At 67.6% G+C, this 13,640-nt stretch overlaps 1 protein-coding gene across 4 annotated transcripts; it reads right to left on the minus strand.

Annotated features, from left to right (window-relative positions):
* Positions 1-10: 10 nt before the first annotated feature.
* Positions 11-9,316, minus strand: CLASRP (CLK4 associating serine/arginine rich protein). Of its 4 annotated transcripts, none has more exons than XM_075134460.1 (21): positions 9,264-9,316; positions 8,618-8,829; positions 7,569-7,666; positions 6,968-7,069; positions 6,064-6,143; positions 5,712-5,796; positions 5,176-5,321; positions 4,965-5,061; positions 4,669-4,747; positions 4,387-4,460; positions 4,145-4,186; positions 3,768-3,995; positions 2,804-3,055; positions 2,183-2,362; positions 2,029-2,068; positions 961-1,021; positions 798-856; positions 663-709; positions 495-577; positions 252-276; positions 11-152 (listed from the first exon to the last, which is right to left on the minus strand). In XM_075134460.1, the coding sequence occupies exons 2-21, from the start codon at positions 8,714-8,716 to the stop codon at positions 110-112; spliced, it is 1,920 nt and encodes a 639-aa protein (XP_074990561.1). In that variant the 5' UTR covers positions 8,717-8,829; positions 9,264-9,316; the 3' UTR covers positions 11-109. The 4 variants fall into 4 exon arrangements, 1 of the variants encoding a protein (XP_074990561.1); XR_012670517.1 differs by having other exon boundaries at positions 63-152; positions 2,025-2,068; XR_012670516.1 differs by having other exon boundaries at positions 56-152; positions 2,025-2,068; positions 2,804-3,995.
* Between the last annotated feature and the right edge of the window lie 4,324 nt (positions 9,317-13,640).

Below are 13,640 nucleotides of genomic sequence, written 5' to 3' on the forward strand. Positions count from 1 at the left end.
TCTGACCATAATTACAATTTCTTCAGGGGAGGGGAAAAAACCACGGTGACGGGGGAGGATTTGGGTTTTCCATCTTTATTTGCCGTCAGCGAAACCGGCGCCGTCCCCGTCAGTGCCGGTAGTGAGGGCTCCGGGACCGGGACCGGGAGCGCCTGCGGAGGAGGGGGGAGAGGGGTGGGTGAGAGTGGGGGTCCCCGGGGAGCCGCGGCCGCCGGGACCCCCCACCCGTGGGGTGGGAGAGGGGGACGTACCTCCGGGAGGAGCTGTATTCCCGACCTGCAAGGCAGAGGGGACGCGCTCAGGTGACGCCGGGACCCGCCGCAGCCCCTTTTCCACCCTTTTTTTCCCCCCCCCAGAATCCAGCATTTTCTTTCCCAGCCAGCAAAGGCCTGATGATGGGGCGGGATCCGCTCCCCGTTGTTTTCGGGGGCTCTGCCGAACCTCTTCGCCCCCCCTCACAGCCGCACCGGGGCTCCCGGTCAGCCGGCACTCACCGTAGCGCGGGGACGGGGACCGGCTCTGCCGGCTGTACTGCCTCTCCCACTCCTCCCGCTCCTTCTCCCGCCGCTCTCTCTCCCTGCCGAGAAATAAAAGTTGGGGGGGGGGGGTCACGCTGCGGCCTGGATCCACCGGATCCACCGGAGGGGCGGGAGAGGATTTACTTCATGCGGATCTTCCGGGCCATGGCCCGCAGCTCGTCCTCCCGCTCCTGCAAGAGAAGAACCTCCCGTTAACCGGCTCCGTCCCTCCCCGCTGGGCGCACGGCGCCAGCCCGGCCCCCCCGGGCCCTCCCCTACCTGTCTCTCGTGCTCCTGTTGCAGCATTTTTTCCTGCGCTGCCTTTTTATCGGCTTTAACTATAAAAAAAAAAAAAAACACCAAATAAGAGTGGGGGGCTCAGAGGGGGCACGGAGGGGGGCCGGGGCGCGACGTGGGGGGGGGGAGCGCGGGTGCCGCTTACACTGCCGGTTCAGCGCCTTCTGCATGCGCAGCTTCAGCTTCTCCTGCGGCGTCAGCTTGGGCTGCAAGCAAACCGGAGCCGCGTGTGAAGGGGGGGGGACGAGGACACGGTGCAGCCACGCTGGCCCGGCCTGGGGACCCCCCAGGCTCCCCCCCCACCCCATGGTGGACACCGGCTTCAAGCACCGGCCGGCCGAGCCGGATCCGGGTGCCGCCACCCGCCCCGCGACGGTGACACCTCTGTGCACCCCCTGAGCCCCTCTGCGGGGTCCAGGTCTCCCTGCCCGCGTTGCTGGGGGCTTTGTTTGTGCCCGCACCCCGTCCCCGAGCAGCGTGTCACCCATGGGTGCCGTGGGGACGAACGCTGGCGCTTGAGGGCGGCGTTGGAAGCGTGAGCCGCTCCCCGCCAGCGCGCCCGCGGCCCTGGGAGGTGGCACCTGCACCCGGGGACGCTGGGGGACACACGGGCACTGCCCAGGGGCACCTGGGGACCCCAGGGACAGGGCGGCCTGGGGACCGAGGGCGGCTGGGGACAGCCTGAGGGCACGGCGGGGCTCATCGAGCCGGAGGGGACAGCCATGCCCTGCGCCCCGTCGGCAGCCCAGCCACCCCCCTCCGAGCGGGGCAAGGGGCTCCCCCGCCCCCTGCCACCACCTCCACCCCCCCCGGAGCAGCGTGAGGACCTGCTGGGCGCGGGGACAGCCGCCAGGCGCGGGGACAGCCGCCGGGCGCGGGGACAGCCGCCGGGCGCGGGGACAGCCCGGACCCAGCAAAGCCGGGCAGGCAGCCCCCAGCTTCGGCACAGACAGCACCCAGCGCCGGCCGGATCCCGGGGGTCCCCGCTCCCCCCCCCACCCGCCCGGAGTGGCCCGTGGCCCCGCTCCTGCCCAGCAGCCCCCCAGCTCCAAGGAGGGAGCGGAACCGGCGCCCGGTCGAGGAGGGGGACGCAACGGGTCGCAGGGGCACCGGGCGCCAGTCCTGGCACCTCCACCAGCCCGTCCACCACCGTGTCCCTTAGCCTGCTCTGCAGTGATGCCAATTAAACAGGTGAGGTTAAATTCTTACTGACTTTGGCAGCTCCTGTCTCTTTACCAGCAGCACTGTCAGCCCTAAAACGGGGGGGAAAAAAAAAAAAAAAAAAGTGTGGGGATCAGCACGGGGGGCACGGCCCGAGGGCTGCTCTCCCCCCGCCCCGGGTGCCCCCCGCCCTTCCCCTCCCTCACTTTTTCAGTTTCTCCCCCACGGCGGGCGACGCTGCGGGCCTCGGCGGTTTCTCTCGCACCGGAGACACCGACTTGCTGCGACTCCGCGAATCGCTGGGGCTTCGGCTGCTCCGGCTGCTGCTCCAATGTCGGCTGGACCTGCCGCCTCGCCGGTAGCGCTCCCCGGACCTGGAACGGCTCCTGCGGACGGGGGAGTCGAGGGGGGTGCGTCAGGGGGCACCCAAAGGCTGACTGGGGCCCCCCCCCCACCCCAGCAGCGAGCGGAGACGGTGCTGGGGGAGCTCGCAGCCACCCGCAGCCCCTAGGGTGAAGCCACCCGCTAGCAGGGCGAGCGATGGCACGTTTTCCCCTTTACCTAACACTGGTGAGACCTTTTTTGGATACGGGGACCAATGTGGGACTCCCAGTAACAAACTGGGACCAGTCTACCAGGGGTTGGAGCATCAAGCGGAAGGGAGAGGCCGAGACGCGTGGGCTTCTTCAGCCGGAAGACGCGGCGGAGGGGACGGGAGCGCTGCCTCCGGCTGAGCGGCAGGGCGACAAGCCAGCGGCCCTGGAGGAGCCCAGTGAAGAACTGGGGCGAAACGGGCAGAAACTGGGACAGTCGAGGGCAGAGCTCACCTGGAGCGGCGGCGGGAGCTGTAGCGATACCCCCGGTCGGGGGAATAGGATCTGGAGCGGCGCCGGCTGTCCCGCGAGCCCCCTCCCGAGTAGCGGCGGCTGCGGCTGCGGGAGCGCGAGTACCGGCGGCTGTGGGAGCGGCAGTAGCGGCTGGAGCGATGGTAGCCGCCACCTCGGTGCGAGCGGGAGCTGGAGCGGGAGCTGGAGGATGAGGAGGAGGACGGGGAGGTGGAGGAGGATGAGGAGCGTCTCCTGGAAGGGACACACGGGTCGAGCTGTTGGCACACGGGCCGAGCGAGGAGGGGCCGGGACCCTCATTGCCCCCAGCACCGGGTGGTGCTGCACGGCCGGACCCTGCCGAAAGCCCGTGGGCGCTGAGGGCCGAGCCGCGAGGAGAGAGCGGGGACCTCTCCCCGGCCCCACGCCGGCATCGTGCCTCCGGGAGCAGCTGGAACGGCCCCGGAGCCGCTCAGCCCTCTGCCAAGGGGCTCCTCTGCCCCCTGGACCCCCAGCCATGCTGGGAAAGAAGCCGCGACGGCCGCCCCGATTCCCTGCCCGAGCTCTCCAGAAGCTGGCAGACGCTCCCTTTCTTTTAGGGCAGGAGACGGCTTGATCGCACCCAAATTTCAGCTCCCCAACCCCCGCCCGTCTCCAGGAAGACCCGGAGATGCCGCGAAGACCCTTTCTGAGCCAGCGAGCCCTGCCCCGGCACCGCAGCAGGAGCAGGGCAGGCACACGTCCTGCGCGGTTACGTGAGAGAGAAGCCACCCGCTCCCTCCCACCGTGTTCTCCCGCCTCGAGAAGCGCCAGCAGCCGGGCCACGGCGTCGGGAGCGTCCCCTGCCAGCGTCTCCATGCAGGGCTGGCCCGGCTCCGTGCCCGCGAGGGGCCGGGCAGCTCGCCTGGCCCACCGCGCCTCTGCGGGTAAGGGTTGGGAAAGCGAGCCGGATGGGAGAGTTACCGACCGGGACGAGGCGCTATGACCTGCCGCGGCGCTGCCCGGCTGCCCTGGGGCGGAGCGCTGTTTGCCGAGCGCGGTGGCTTTTCCAGGGACGCCGCCGGCTTGCGCCGATGCCGCCGCCGCTTCCTCGTCGCTGCCGCCAAAGCTGGTGATGAAGGTGATCTTCTCCTCGTGGCCGGGAGACGGGGTGCGGGAACGGGAGCGGGATTCGGAGGTGGACTCCGAGGGGGAGCTGCGAAGCGGGGAGGAGGGAAGCTGCTTCAGTTGTCGAAAACGCTCCCTCCCAAAAACCGGCGGGTTTCCCACCGGCCGCGGGGACTCGCGGGAAGGGGACGTCCCCAGCCTGGAGAACCCCCTCGTCCGGGGGCTGCGGCCGCTCACCGTTTGTAGGGGTCGTAGGTGGGGCTGTCTCTCCGTGCGTAGCTGCCAAAGGAGAGGGCGTTAGGGAAGGAGAAATCAGGAAATCGGTGGGACATCTCCGGGGGCCAGAGCCCCCGGGACCCCACGCAAGCTGGCAGGGGCACGGACGATGCCCGGAAGAGCAGGGAGGAGCAGCCCGGGATGGACAGGAGAGGACCAGGGCCGTGGGAGCCCCGTCTCTGCTGCCAGGCTGGGGAGCTCACCTGGGAGGGCTGATCTTCCTCCCTTTCAAGCGTTTCTCCCTGAACTCCCTCCTCTGGCGGCGAGAACGACGGCCCTGGGAGAGCAGCCTGAGCTAAGAGACGGCACTGCCCGGGGGGAAGCCGCCCCGGGCGTCTATGGGTCCCCCTCGGGAGGCAGAGGTGCCTCCGTGAGCGCTGGGGGGGGCCAAGCCACCCACACGGCCCAGCCCGGTGCCCCGGCAGGCTCCCGGCCAGCTAAGGCTCGCAGCGGGACGAGGCAGAGCTGGCTGGAGCTGCCCTTACCGAGTACATCGCCTTTTCCTCTTCCAGGGCTTTGGCGTTTTTAATAGCTTCCGCCTCCTCTTTGTCCTTCCGCAACATCCTTTTGCCCCCCGCAAAAAAAAAAAAAAGAGACCCTCAATAAAAGCCCAGCAGCCAGAAAGGGGAGCTTGCGCTCGGGGGAGATGTTTTTGGGGGCCCCCATTCTAGAGACGGGCACATCCGCAAAAGATTCAGCCCCCGGTGAGAAGGGGAGGCTCTGGTGAGGCTCCGACAGGTTCCTGGGGCTTTCCCCCCGCTGTCCCGGCCGCCAGCCGTACCTGACGAAGTCCCCCTCCGCCATGCCGTACGTGGTCGCCTGCTTGTTCAGGTCGGCCACTTGCTCCTGGTTCAGCTCGTCCACGTCCACTTCCACATCTGCGGGCAGCGCGCGGGCGGCTCAGCGCACCCCGAGCCCCGCCGCGCGGCGAGGCGGGGCTCGGCACGTCTGCCAAGGCGGGGTGAAGCAGCCCGGTAAGGGGGGGCCGTTACCGATATCAGGGATGACTTCGTCTTCGTCTGTGTTGCTGTCTTCCTCGGAGTCTTCCTCCTCCCCCCGTTTCTCCAAGGAGTTCTCGAGCTCAGCCACAGTGCTGTCCTCGTACGTGTAGCCGATGGAGGCCTTTTTCTCCGCCAGCCTGGGCACAGACACGCGTAAGCTCCTGCCCGCTTCTCCCCTCCAGCACAGCGGCTCCGTGCCGGGCAAGAAGGCGTCAGGGCCAAAATTTTCCTCGGGAAGAAACCAGCCCTTCCTCTGCCTCCCTCCTCAGCCACCACGGCACAGCCCCAGCACAGCCTCGCGGCCGCGACAAGGACGGGACGGACATTTGAGCGCAGGGGACAACTTCAGAGCGTCGCCGAGAGCAGCCGAGGGGGGATGGTGCAGCCGGTGGCTGCTCAGTCCCACCCCGGTAGAGGGAAAACTGGGACCGCTCGGTGTTTCCGAGGCCGCGGAGCCGTGCTCCCAGCACAGCCCCCGAGGACAGGGACGTTGACAAGCGTCCTCTGTCACCTCTTCTCACACTCACTTCTTTTTCTCATCTTCATTCGGCTTCTGAAGTCCCCCGTAGAGCTCGTCGATGTAGATCTGGTAGAGACACTGCTCCTCCGAGACTGCAACCACACAGGGAAGTTACCAGCTTGCTTTACGCCCACTTGAGTGAGAACAGCTCAGAGAGCTGATTAACTGCAGCTCGTTAGAGGGGACGCAGCTCTCCCAGCACCCTGCCACCCCCAGAGCGGGGACAAAGACCACCCCCTCGCCCTTCGGCTGGCACCACATCGAGCCGTGCCCCGGGCGAGCTGGGATTCCCCCCGAATCGCGGGGGCTCACCCTGTCTCAGCGCAGCCCCGACCCTCCCGCCCGCGCGAGGGACTTACTGCCGGCAAAGTCGTTCTGCACCAGGCCTCGGTACCGCTCGTAGTTGCACTTTCTCTCATCAGACTCCTGCTCGGGGGAGCTGGAAAGGAGCAAGACGCAGCCGTTGGTGCTCACAAGCCTCTGGGGAGATGGATTTTCCCCTCTTCCCAAGGGATTTTGGACCGCGGAAAAACCACGGCCCCTTTCCGCTCAGATTAGCAAGATCAGATCCCGGGCCGCGCGGAGAGAGCAGGGCTGGGGTTTGCAGGTGGGGGATCACCTGCTGGTCCAGGATTCCCTTGAAAACCCAGCAAAGGGACCAAACTCCTCTCCGGAGCTCGCGCCGGAGCACCGGAAAGGGTAAGTAGGTGCTGGAGCAGCGAGCAGGAGGGGAACCTGGCTGCTCTCCACAGACCCAGCCCGGAGGGGAAATGTGCCCTCTGCCCTGTCCCTGCTCAAAGCAGGGCCGAATACAGCAGCCCGCTCCAGCTGAGCAGCGCCTCTCTCCAGAGACGGAGACCCCACCAGCCTCGGGGGTTGCGTCGGTGCTTAATTAACCCCCTCGCCCTAATTTTGCCCTTTTCATCATGCCCTCTTACTGCAAAGAGTTCAGCTCTGTCCTCTCTAACCTTTTAGGTACAGAAAAGCTGCTGTGGGGTTCCCCTTCGCCCCGTGTTCCAGCCCTACCCGTCCTTCTGCGCTCGCTCCAGCTTATCCTCCCTGTACTGGGAGCTCTACACTGGTCCCAGTACACAGACAGAGTCCAAAAAGCAGCGCTGCCCACCCTGCAGTGACCCCAGCCAGGCTCGCAGGCGACACTGGCTCCGAAACCTCAGCCAACCACTCCAAAACAGCCCCGAGAAGGCCTGATCCAGACCCGGCAGCTCCCCTCGAAGCGGGGTGCCCCGGCGCCCCACGGCTTACATGGGGTTCAGCAGGGGCGGGGTGTACATGGGGATGTAGTCCAGGTGCGCCCGCACGTCGAAGCGGTCGATCATGTTGTTCGTGTCCCCCTGCCAGGGCATCCTGCGGGGAGAAAGAGGTCGTCAGGGCTGGGGGACAGCCGGGAAGCCCCCCCGGGAGGAGCAGGGCACCCCCGGGAGGAGCAGGGCACCCCCAGACCCGCACAAAACCCCTCTTCGAGCACCGGCGGGCGCGCTCGGCTCTCCTGCATTAGTAACTCCCGAGCAGGGAGGGGGGAAACGACTCGTTTGCCGCAGCAGCGTCTCCTAGAAGCTCCGGTGGAGGAGGAGCCAAGTCCTTTTTCTACGGCTTTGATGAGCAGAAACTGGCCCAGATTTCAGTCCCCAGGGCGGGAGGGACCCGGCCAGCCCCGGGGCCGCGTCGCCGGCTGGGCAAAAAGCCCCCCCGTTCACCCCTGAAGCCTTGCCAGCGGGCTCAGCACCTCTCAAAGGGGCGCTGCACGAGAGCCCCTGGGGAAGGCACCGACCGAGGCACCGACTGCTCCCCCCAACACCCCGGGGAGCAGCGGGGGACGCCTCCCGCCCCGCGCGGGGCTACTCACATGTTGACGGGGCTCTCGGCGGCCAGCGCGACGGCCGAGTCCAGGTGGACCTTGCAGGCCCGGCCGTGCACTTGGAGAAACTGGGCCGGGTCCTTTTTCTAGGAAGAGCAGAAACTCCCAAGGTTAGAAAAAAGAAAAAAAGGACTAAAAACCCCGAGAGTTAGAAAAAAGGGAGCAGGAGCCCCGAGCCTTGGGGAAAAGGGGGAGCCCCAAGCCTCCAGTGCCGGAGAAAAGGGGGAACAGGAGCCCTGGGGAAAAGGGAGAGGTGGAGCCTCAGAAAAAAGGGGGAGCAGGAGCCCTGAGCCTTCGGGAAAAGGGGGAGCTCCAACCTCCAGTGCTGGAGCAAAGAGGGAGTGGGAGCCTGAGCCTCAGGGAAAAGGGGGAGCCCTGAGCCTTGGAGAAAAGGGGGAGCGGGAGCCCTGAACCTCAGGGAAAAGGGGGAGGGGGAGTCTTGGAGAAAAGGGGGAGCAGGAGCCCTGAGCCTCGGGAAAAAAGGGGAACAGGAGCCTCAGAAAAAAGGGGGAGCAGGAGCCCTGAACCTTGAGGAAAAGGGAGAGCGGGAACCTCAGGGAAAAGGGGGAACCCCAAGCCCTGGGGAAAAGGGGGACCAGGAGCCCTGAGCCTTGTGTAAAAGGGGGACCCCCAAGCCTCCAGTGTGGGAGAAAAGGGGGGGCGTGGGAGCCCTGAGCCTAAGGGAAAAGGGGCAGCCCTGAGCCCCAAGCCTCGGGGAAAAGGGGGAGCAGGACGCTCAGCGAAAACAGGGAGCAGGAGCCCCAAGCCTTGGAGAAAAGGGGGAGCACAAAGGGGGGCGGTTTTGCCTGTGCGGGTTTAGGGCGCCCACCCAGGGACACCCCCGCAGGGTCCCCAGGCAAGGCAGCCGGCAGCAAGCGCTGCAGCTCCTTTATCCCTCCCTCTTTCACCCCAAAACGAGCCGTGAAGCACCCAAACGGTTCCCAAACGCCCCAGGCGCGCCCCAAATCGGGGCCCATCGAGGGACGGTCGGGGGTCACCGCTGTCCCTGGGGAAGGGACGAGGACGGGGACACTCACGATCTTCTCGTAGTACTCCCTGCGGCGCTCCGCTCGCTTCTTGTAGTCCACCATCATCCCCCGCAGCTTGCGCTCGTGCTTGCGGGCCTCGTGCCACATCCTGGCGTCCCCCAGCTGCCACCGAGCCGGGGGGGGCTCCCGCCGGGCACCGAGGAGGAAGAAGAGGAGGAGGAGGAGGAGGAGCTCGTGGCGCAGCGACGGCTGTTCCCTGCCTGAGGGTGCAGGGCTGCGTTAGGGGACAGGGAGCGACCGGGTGGCCAGGGGACACCTGGCAGCGATACGGGGCGGGGGGGTGACGGGGACACCGGGCACCCCCGGAGCGTGGGGGGGAAGGAGGGGGCAGGACAGCGGGCACAGACACAGGGGGCCCCGGTACCCGGGGGGGACACCGGGAAGCTCTAGGGGAGGTGGGGGAAGACACCGGGCACCCCCCGGGGGTGGTGGGGGGGAGGGGGGCACACACGGACGCCCCCGGGGCTGGAGGAAGGGAGGGCCCGGGCACGGTCCCCGGGTAAGGCCCGGCGCGGAGGTCGCTACCGCGCCCCACCGTGGGCGGGAGCCGCTGCCGCGGCGGGTGGGGGGGGACCCACCGGGGGACTGCGGGGGGCAACGGGGGGAGGCGGCCCCGCCGCCATTAATCACTCACCGCCGGGCCCGCGGCCATCGAGCGACCCGGAAGCGGAAGTGAGGCCGCGAGGGAGGGGCGGGAGAAGGGAGGCAGAGCGCTGCGCATTGGGGCAGGGGGATGACGTAAAGGGAGGGAGGGGTCAATGGCAGAGGCGCACCGCCTCCGGAGTGACGCCAATGGGGGGCGGGGCCTGCTGGCGGGGGCGGGGCCTGGGGAGGGGCAGCGGAGCCGAGGCGGGGCAGCGGAGCTGGGGCTGGTCCCAGTCCATCGGGGATACTGGGCCAGACTGGTCCCGGTGCTGGTCCCAGTCCGTGGGGGATACTGGGCCAAACTGGTCCCAGTCCCAGGGCAATACTGGGCCAAGCTGGTCCCGGTGCTGGTCCCAGTCCCAGGGCTATGCTGGGCCAGGCTGGTCCCGGTGCTGGTCCCAGTCCCAGGGCTATACTGGGCCAGGCTGGTCCCAGTCCCAGGGCTATACTGGGCCATGATGGTCCCGGTGCTGGTCCCAGTCCCAGGCCTATACTGGGCCAGGCTGGTCCCAGTGCTGGTCTCCGTCCCTGGAAGATACTGGGCCAGGCTGGTCCCAGTCCTTGGGCTATACTGGGCCAGGCTGGTCCCAGTCCCAGAGCTATATTGGGCCAGCCTGGTCCCATGCTAGTCACAGTCCCAGGGCTATACTGGGCCATGATGGTCCCAGTGCTGGTACCAGTCCCAGGGCTATACTGGGCCAGGCTGGTCCCGGTGCCGGTCCCAGTCCCAGGGCTATACTGGGCCAGGCTGGTCCCGGTGCCAGGGCTATACTGAGCCAGGCTGGTCCCAGTGCTGGTCCCAATCCCAGGGCCATACTGGGCCAGGCTGGTCCCAGTGCTGGTCCCAGTCCCAGGGCTATACTGGGCCAGGCTGGTCCCGGTGCCGGTCCCAGTACCAGGGCTATACTGGGCCAGGCTGGTCCCGGTGATGTTCCCAGTCCCAGGGCTATACTGGGCCAGGCTGGTCCCGGTGCTGGTCCCAGTCCCAGGGCTATACTGGGCCAGGCTGGTCCCGGTGCTGGTCCCGGTGCTGGTCCCAGTCCCAGGGCTATACTGGGCCAGGCTGGTCCCGGCGCCGGTCCCAGTCCCAGGGTTACACTGGGCCAGGCTGGTCCCGGTGCTGGTCCCAGTCCCAGGGCTATACTGGGCCAGGCCTGTCCCGGTGCTGGTCCCAGTCCCAGGGCTATACTGGGCCAGGCTGGTCCCGGTGCTGGTCCCAGTCCCAGGGCTATACTGGACCAGACTGGTCCCGGTGCTGGTCCCAGTCCCCGGGGGATATTGCGCAATGCTGGTCCCAGTCCTTGGGCTATACTGGGCCAGGCTGGTCCCAGTCCCACGGTTATACTGGGCCAGGCTGGTCCCATGCTAGTCCCAGTCCCAGGGCTATACTGGGCCATGATGGTCCCGGTGCTGGTCCCAGTCCCAGGCCTATACTGGGCCAGGCTGGTCCCAGTGCTGGTCTCCGTCCCTGGAGGATACTGGGCCAGGCTGGTCCCAGTCCCAGGGCTATACTGGGCCAGGCTGGTCCCAGTCCCAGAGCTATATTGGGCCAGCCTGGTCCCATGCTAGTCACAGTCCCAGGGCTATACTGGGCCATGATGGTCCCAGTGCTGGTACCAGTCCCAGGGCTATACTGGGCCAGGCTGGTCCCGGTGCCGGTCCCAGTCCCAGGGCTATACTGGGCCAGGCTGGTCCCGGTGCCAGGGCTATACTGGGCCAGGCTGGTCCCAGTGCTGGTCCCAATCCCAGGGCCATACTGGGCCAGGCTGGTCCCAGTGCTGGTCCCAGTCCCAGGGCTATACTGGGCCAGGCTGGTCCCGGTGCCGGTCCCAGTACCAGGGCTATACTGGGCCAGGCTGGTCCCGGTGATGTTCCCAGTCCCAGGGCTATACTGGGCCAGGCTGGTCCCGGTGCTGGTCCCAGTACCAGGGCTATACTGGGCCAGGCTGGTCCCGGTGCTGGTCCCGGTGCTGGTCCCAGTCCCAGGGCTATACTGGGCCAGGCTGGTCCCGGCGCCGGTCCCAGTCCCAGGGTTACACTGGGCCAGGCTGGTCCCGGTGCTGGTCCCAGTCCCAGGGCTATACTGGGCCAGGCCTGTCCCGGTGCTGGTCCCAGTCCCAGGGCTATACTGGGCCAGGCTGGTCCCGGTGCTGGTCCCAGTCCCAGGGCTATACTGGACCAGACTGGTCCCGGTGCTGGTCCCAGTCCCCGGGGGATATTGCGCAATGCTGGTCCCAGTCCTTGGGCTATACTGGGCCAGGCTGGTCCCAGTCCCACGGTTATACTGGGCCAGGCTGGTCCAATGCTAGTCCCAGTCCCAGGGCTATACTGGGCCATGATGGTCCCGGTGCTGGTCCCAGTCCCAGGCCTATACTGGGCCAGGCTGGTCCCAGTGCTGGTCTCCGTCCCTGGAGGATACTGGGCCAGGCTGGTCCCAGTCCCAGGGCTATACTGGGCCAGGCTGGTCCCGGTGCTGGTCCCAGTCCCAGGGCTACACCGGGCCAGGCTGGTCCCGGTGCCGGTCCCAGTCCCAGGGCTATACTGGGCCAGGCTGGTCCCGGTGCTGGTCCCAGTCCCAGGGCTATACTGGGCCAGGCTGGTCCCGGTGCTGGTCCCAGTCCCAGGGCTATACTCGGCCAGGCTGGTCCCTGTGCCGGTCCCAGTCCCAGGGCTATACTGGGCCAGGCTGGTCCCAGTGCCGGTCCCAGTCCCAGGGCTATACTGGGCCAGGCTGGTCCCGGTGCCGGTCCCGGTACCAGGGCTATACTGGGCCAGGCTGGTCCCGGTGCCAGGGCTATACTGGGCCAGGCTGGTCCCGGTGCTGGTCCCGGTCCCAGGGCTATACTGGGCCAGGCCTGTCCCGGTGCTGGTCCCAGTCCCAGGGCTATACTGGGCCAGGCTGGTCCCGGTGCCGGTCCCAGTACCAGGGCTATACTGGGCCAGGCTGGTCCCGGTGCCGGTCCCAGTCCCAGGGCTATACTGGGCCAGGCTGGTCCCGGTGCTGGTCCCAATCCCAGGGCTATACTGGGCCAGGCTGGTCCCGGTGCCTGTCCCAGTCCCAGGGCTATACTGGGCCAGGCTGGTCCCGGTGCCAGGGCTATACTGGGCCAGGCTGGTCCCGGTGCTGGTCCCAATCCCAGGGCCATACTGGGCCAGGCCTGTCCCGGTGCTGGTCCCAGTCCCAGGGCTATACTGGGCCAGGCTGGTCCCGGTGCCGGTCCCAGTACCAGGGCTATACTGGGCCAGGCTGGTCCCGGTGCCGGTCCCAGTCCCAGGGCTATACTGGGCCAGGCTGGTCCCGGTGCTGGTCCCAATCCCAGGGCTATACTGGGCCAGGCTGGTCCCGGTGCCTGTCCCAGTCCCAGGGCTATACTGGGCCAGGCTGGTCCCGGTGCCAGGGCTATACTGGGCCAGGCTGGTCCCGGTGCTGGTCCCAGTCCCAGGGCTATACTGGGCCAGGCTGGTCCCGGTGCTGGTCCCAGTACCAGGGCTATACTGGGCCAGGTGCTGGTCCCAGTACCAGGGCTATACTGGGCCAGGCTGGTCCCGGTGCTGGTCCCAGTCCCAGGGCTATACTGGGCCAGGCTGGTCCCGGTGCTGGTCCCAGTCCCAGGGCTATACTGGGCCAGGCTGGTCCCTGTGCCGGTCCCAGTCCCAGGGCTATACTGGGCCAGGCTGGTCCCGGTGCCGGTCCCAGTCCCAGGGCTATACTGGGCCAGGCTGGTCCCGGTGCCATGGCTATACAGGGCCAGGCTGGTCCCGGTGCTGGTCCCAGTCCCAGGGCTATACTGGGCCAGGCTGGTCCCGGTGCTGGTCCCAATCCCCGGGCTATACTGGGCCAGGCTGGTCCCGGTGCCGGTCCCAGTACCAGGGCTATACTGGGCCAGGCTGGTCCCGGTGCCAGGCCTATACCGGGCCAGGCTGGTCCCGGTGCTGGTCCCAGTCCCAGGGCTATACTGGGCCAGGCTGGTCCCGGTGCTGGTCCCAGTACCAGGGCTATACTGGGCCAGGGGCTGGTCCCAGTCCCAGGGCTATACTGGGCCAGGCTGGTCCCGGTGCTGGTCCCAGTCCCAGGGCTATACTGGGCCAGGTGCTGGTCCCAGTCCCAGGGCTATACTGGGCCAGGCTGGTCCCGGTGCTGGTCCCAGTCCCAGGGCTATACTGGGCCAGACTGGTCCCGGTGCTGGTCCCAGTCCCAGGGCTATACTGGGCCAGGCTGGTCCCGGTGCTGGTCCCAGTCCCAGGGCTATGCTGGGCCAGGCTGGTCCCAGTGCCGGTCCCAGTCCCAGGGCTATACTGGGCCAGGCTGGTCCTGGTGCCGGTCCCAGTCCCAGGGCTATACTGGGCCAGGCTGGTCCCGGTGCCG

Source organism: Calonectris borealis, chromosome 32, assembly GCF_964195595.1.
Source record: "Calonectris borealis chromosome 32, bCalBor7.hap1.2, whole genome shotgun sequence".
Classification (NCBI taxonomy): Eukaryota; Metazoa; Chordata; class Aves; order Procellariiformes; family Procellariidae; genus Calonectris; species Calonectris borealis.

Bases quoted from the DNA above. Each gene is read 5' to 3' on its own strand.
- CLASRP (XM_075134460.1), bottom strand. From the start codon at position 8,716: ATGTGGCACGAGGCCCGCAAGCACGAGCGCAAGCTGCGGGGGATGATG. The intron at 4,187-4,386 runs GTGAGCTCCCCA...CTCCTTTGGCAG, and splicing joins AGGAAGATCAGCCCTCCCAG to CTACGCACGGAGAGACAGCC. The intron at 2,069-2,182 runs GTGAGGGAGGGG...CCCCCGTTTTAG, and splicing joins GTGGGGGAGAAACTGAAAAA to GGCTGACAGTGCTGCTGGTA.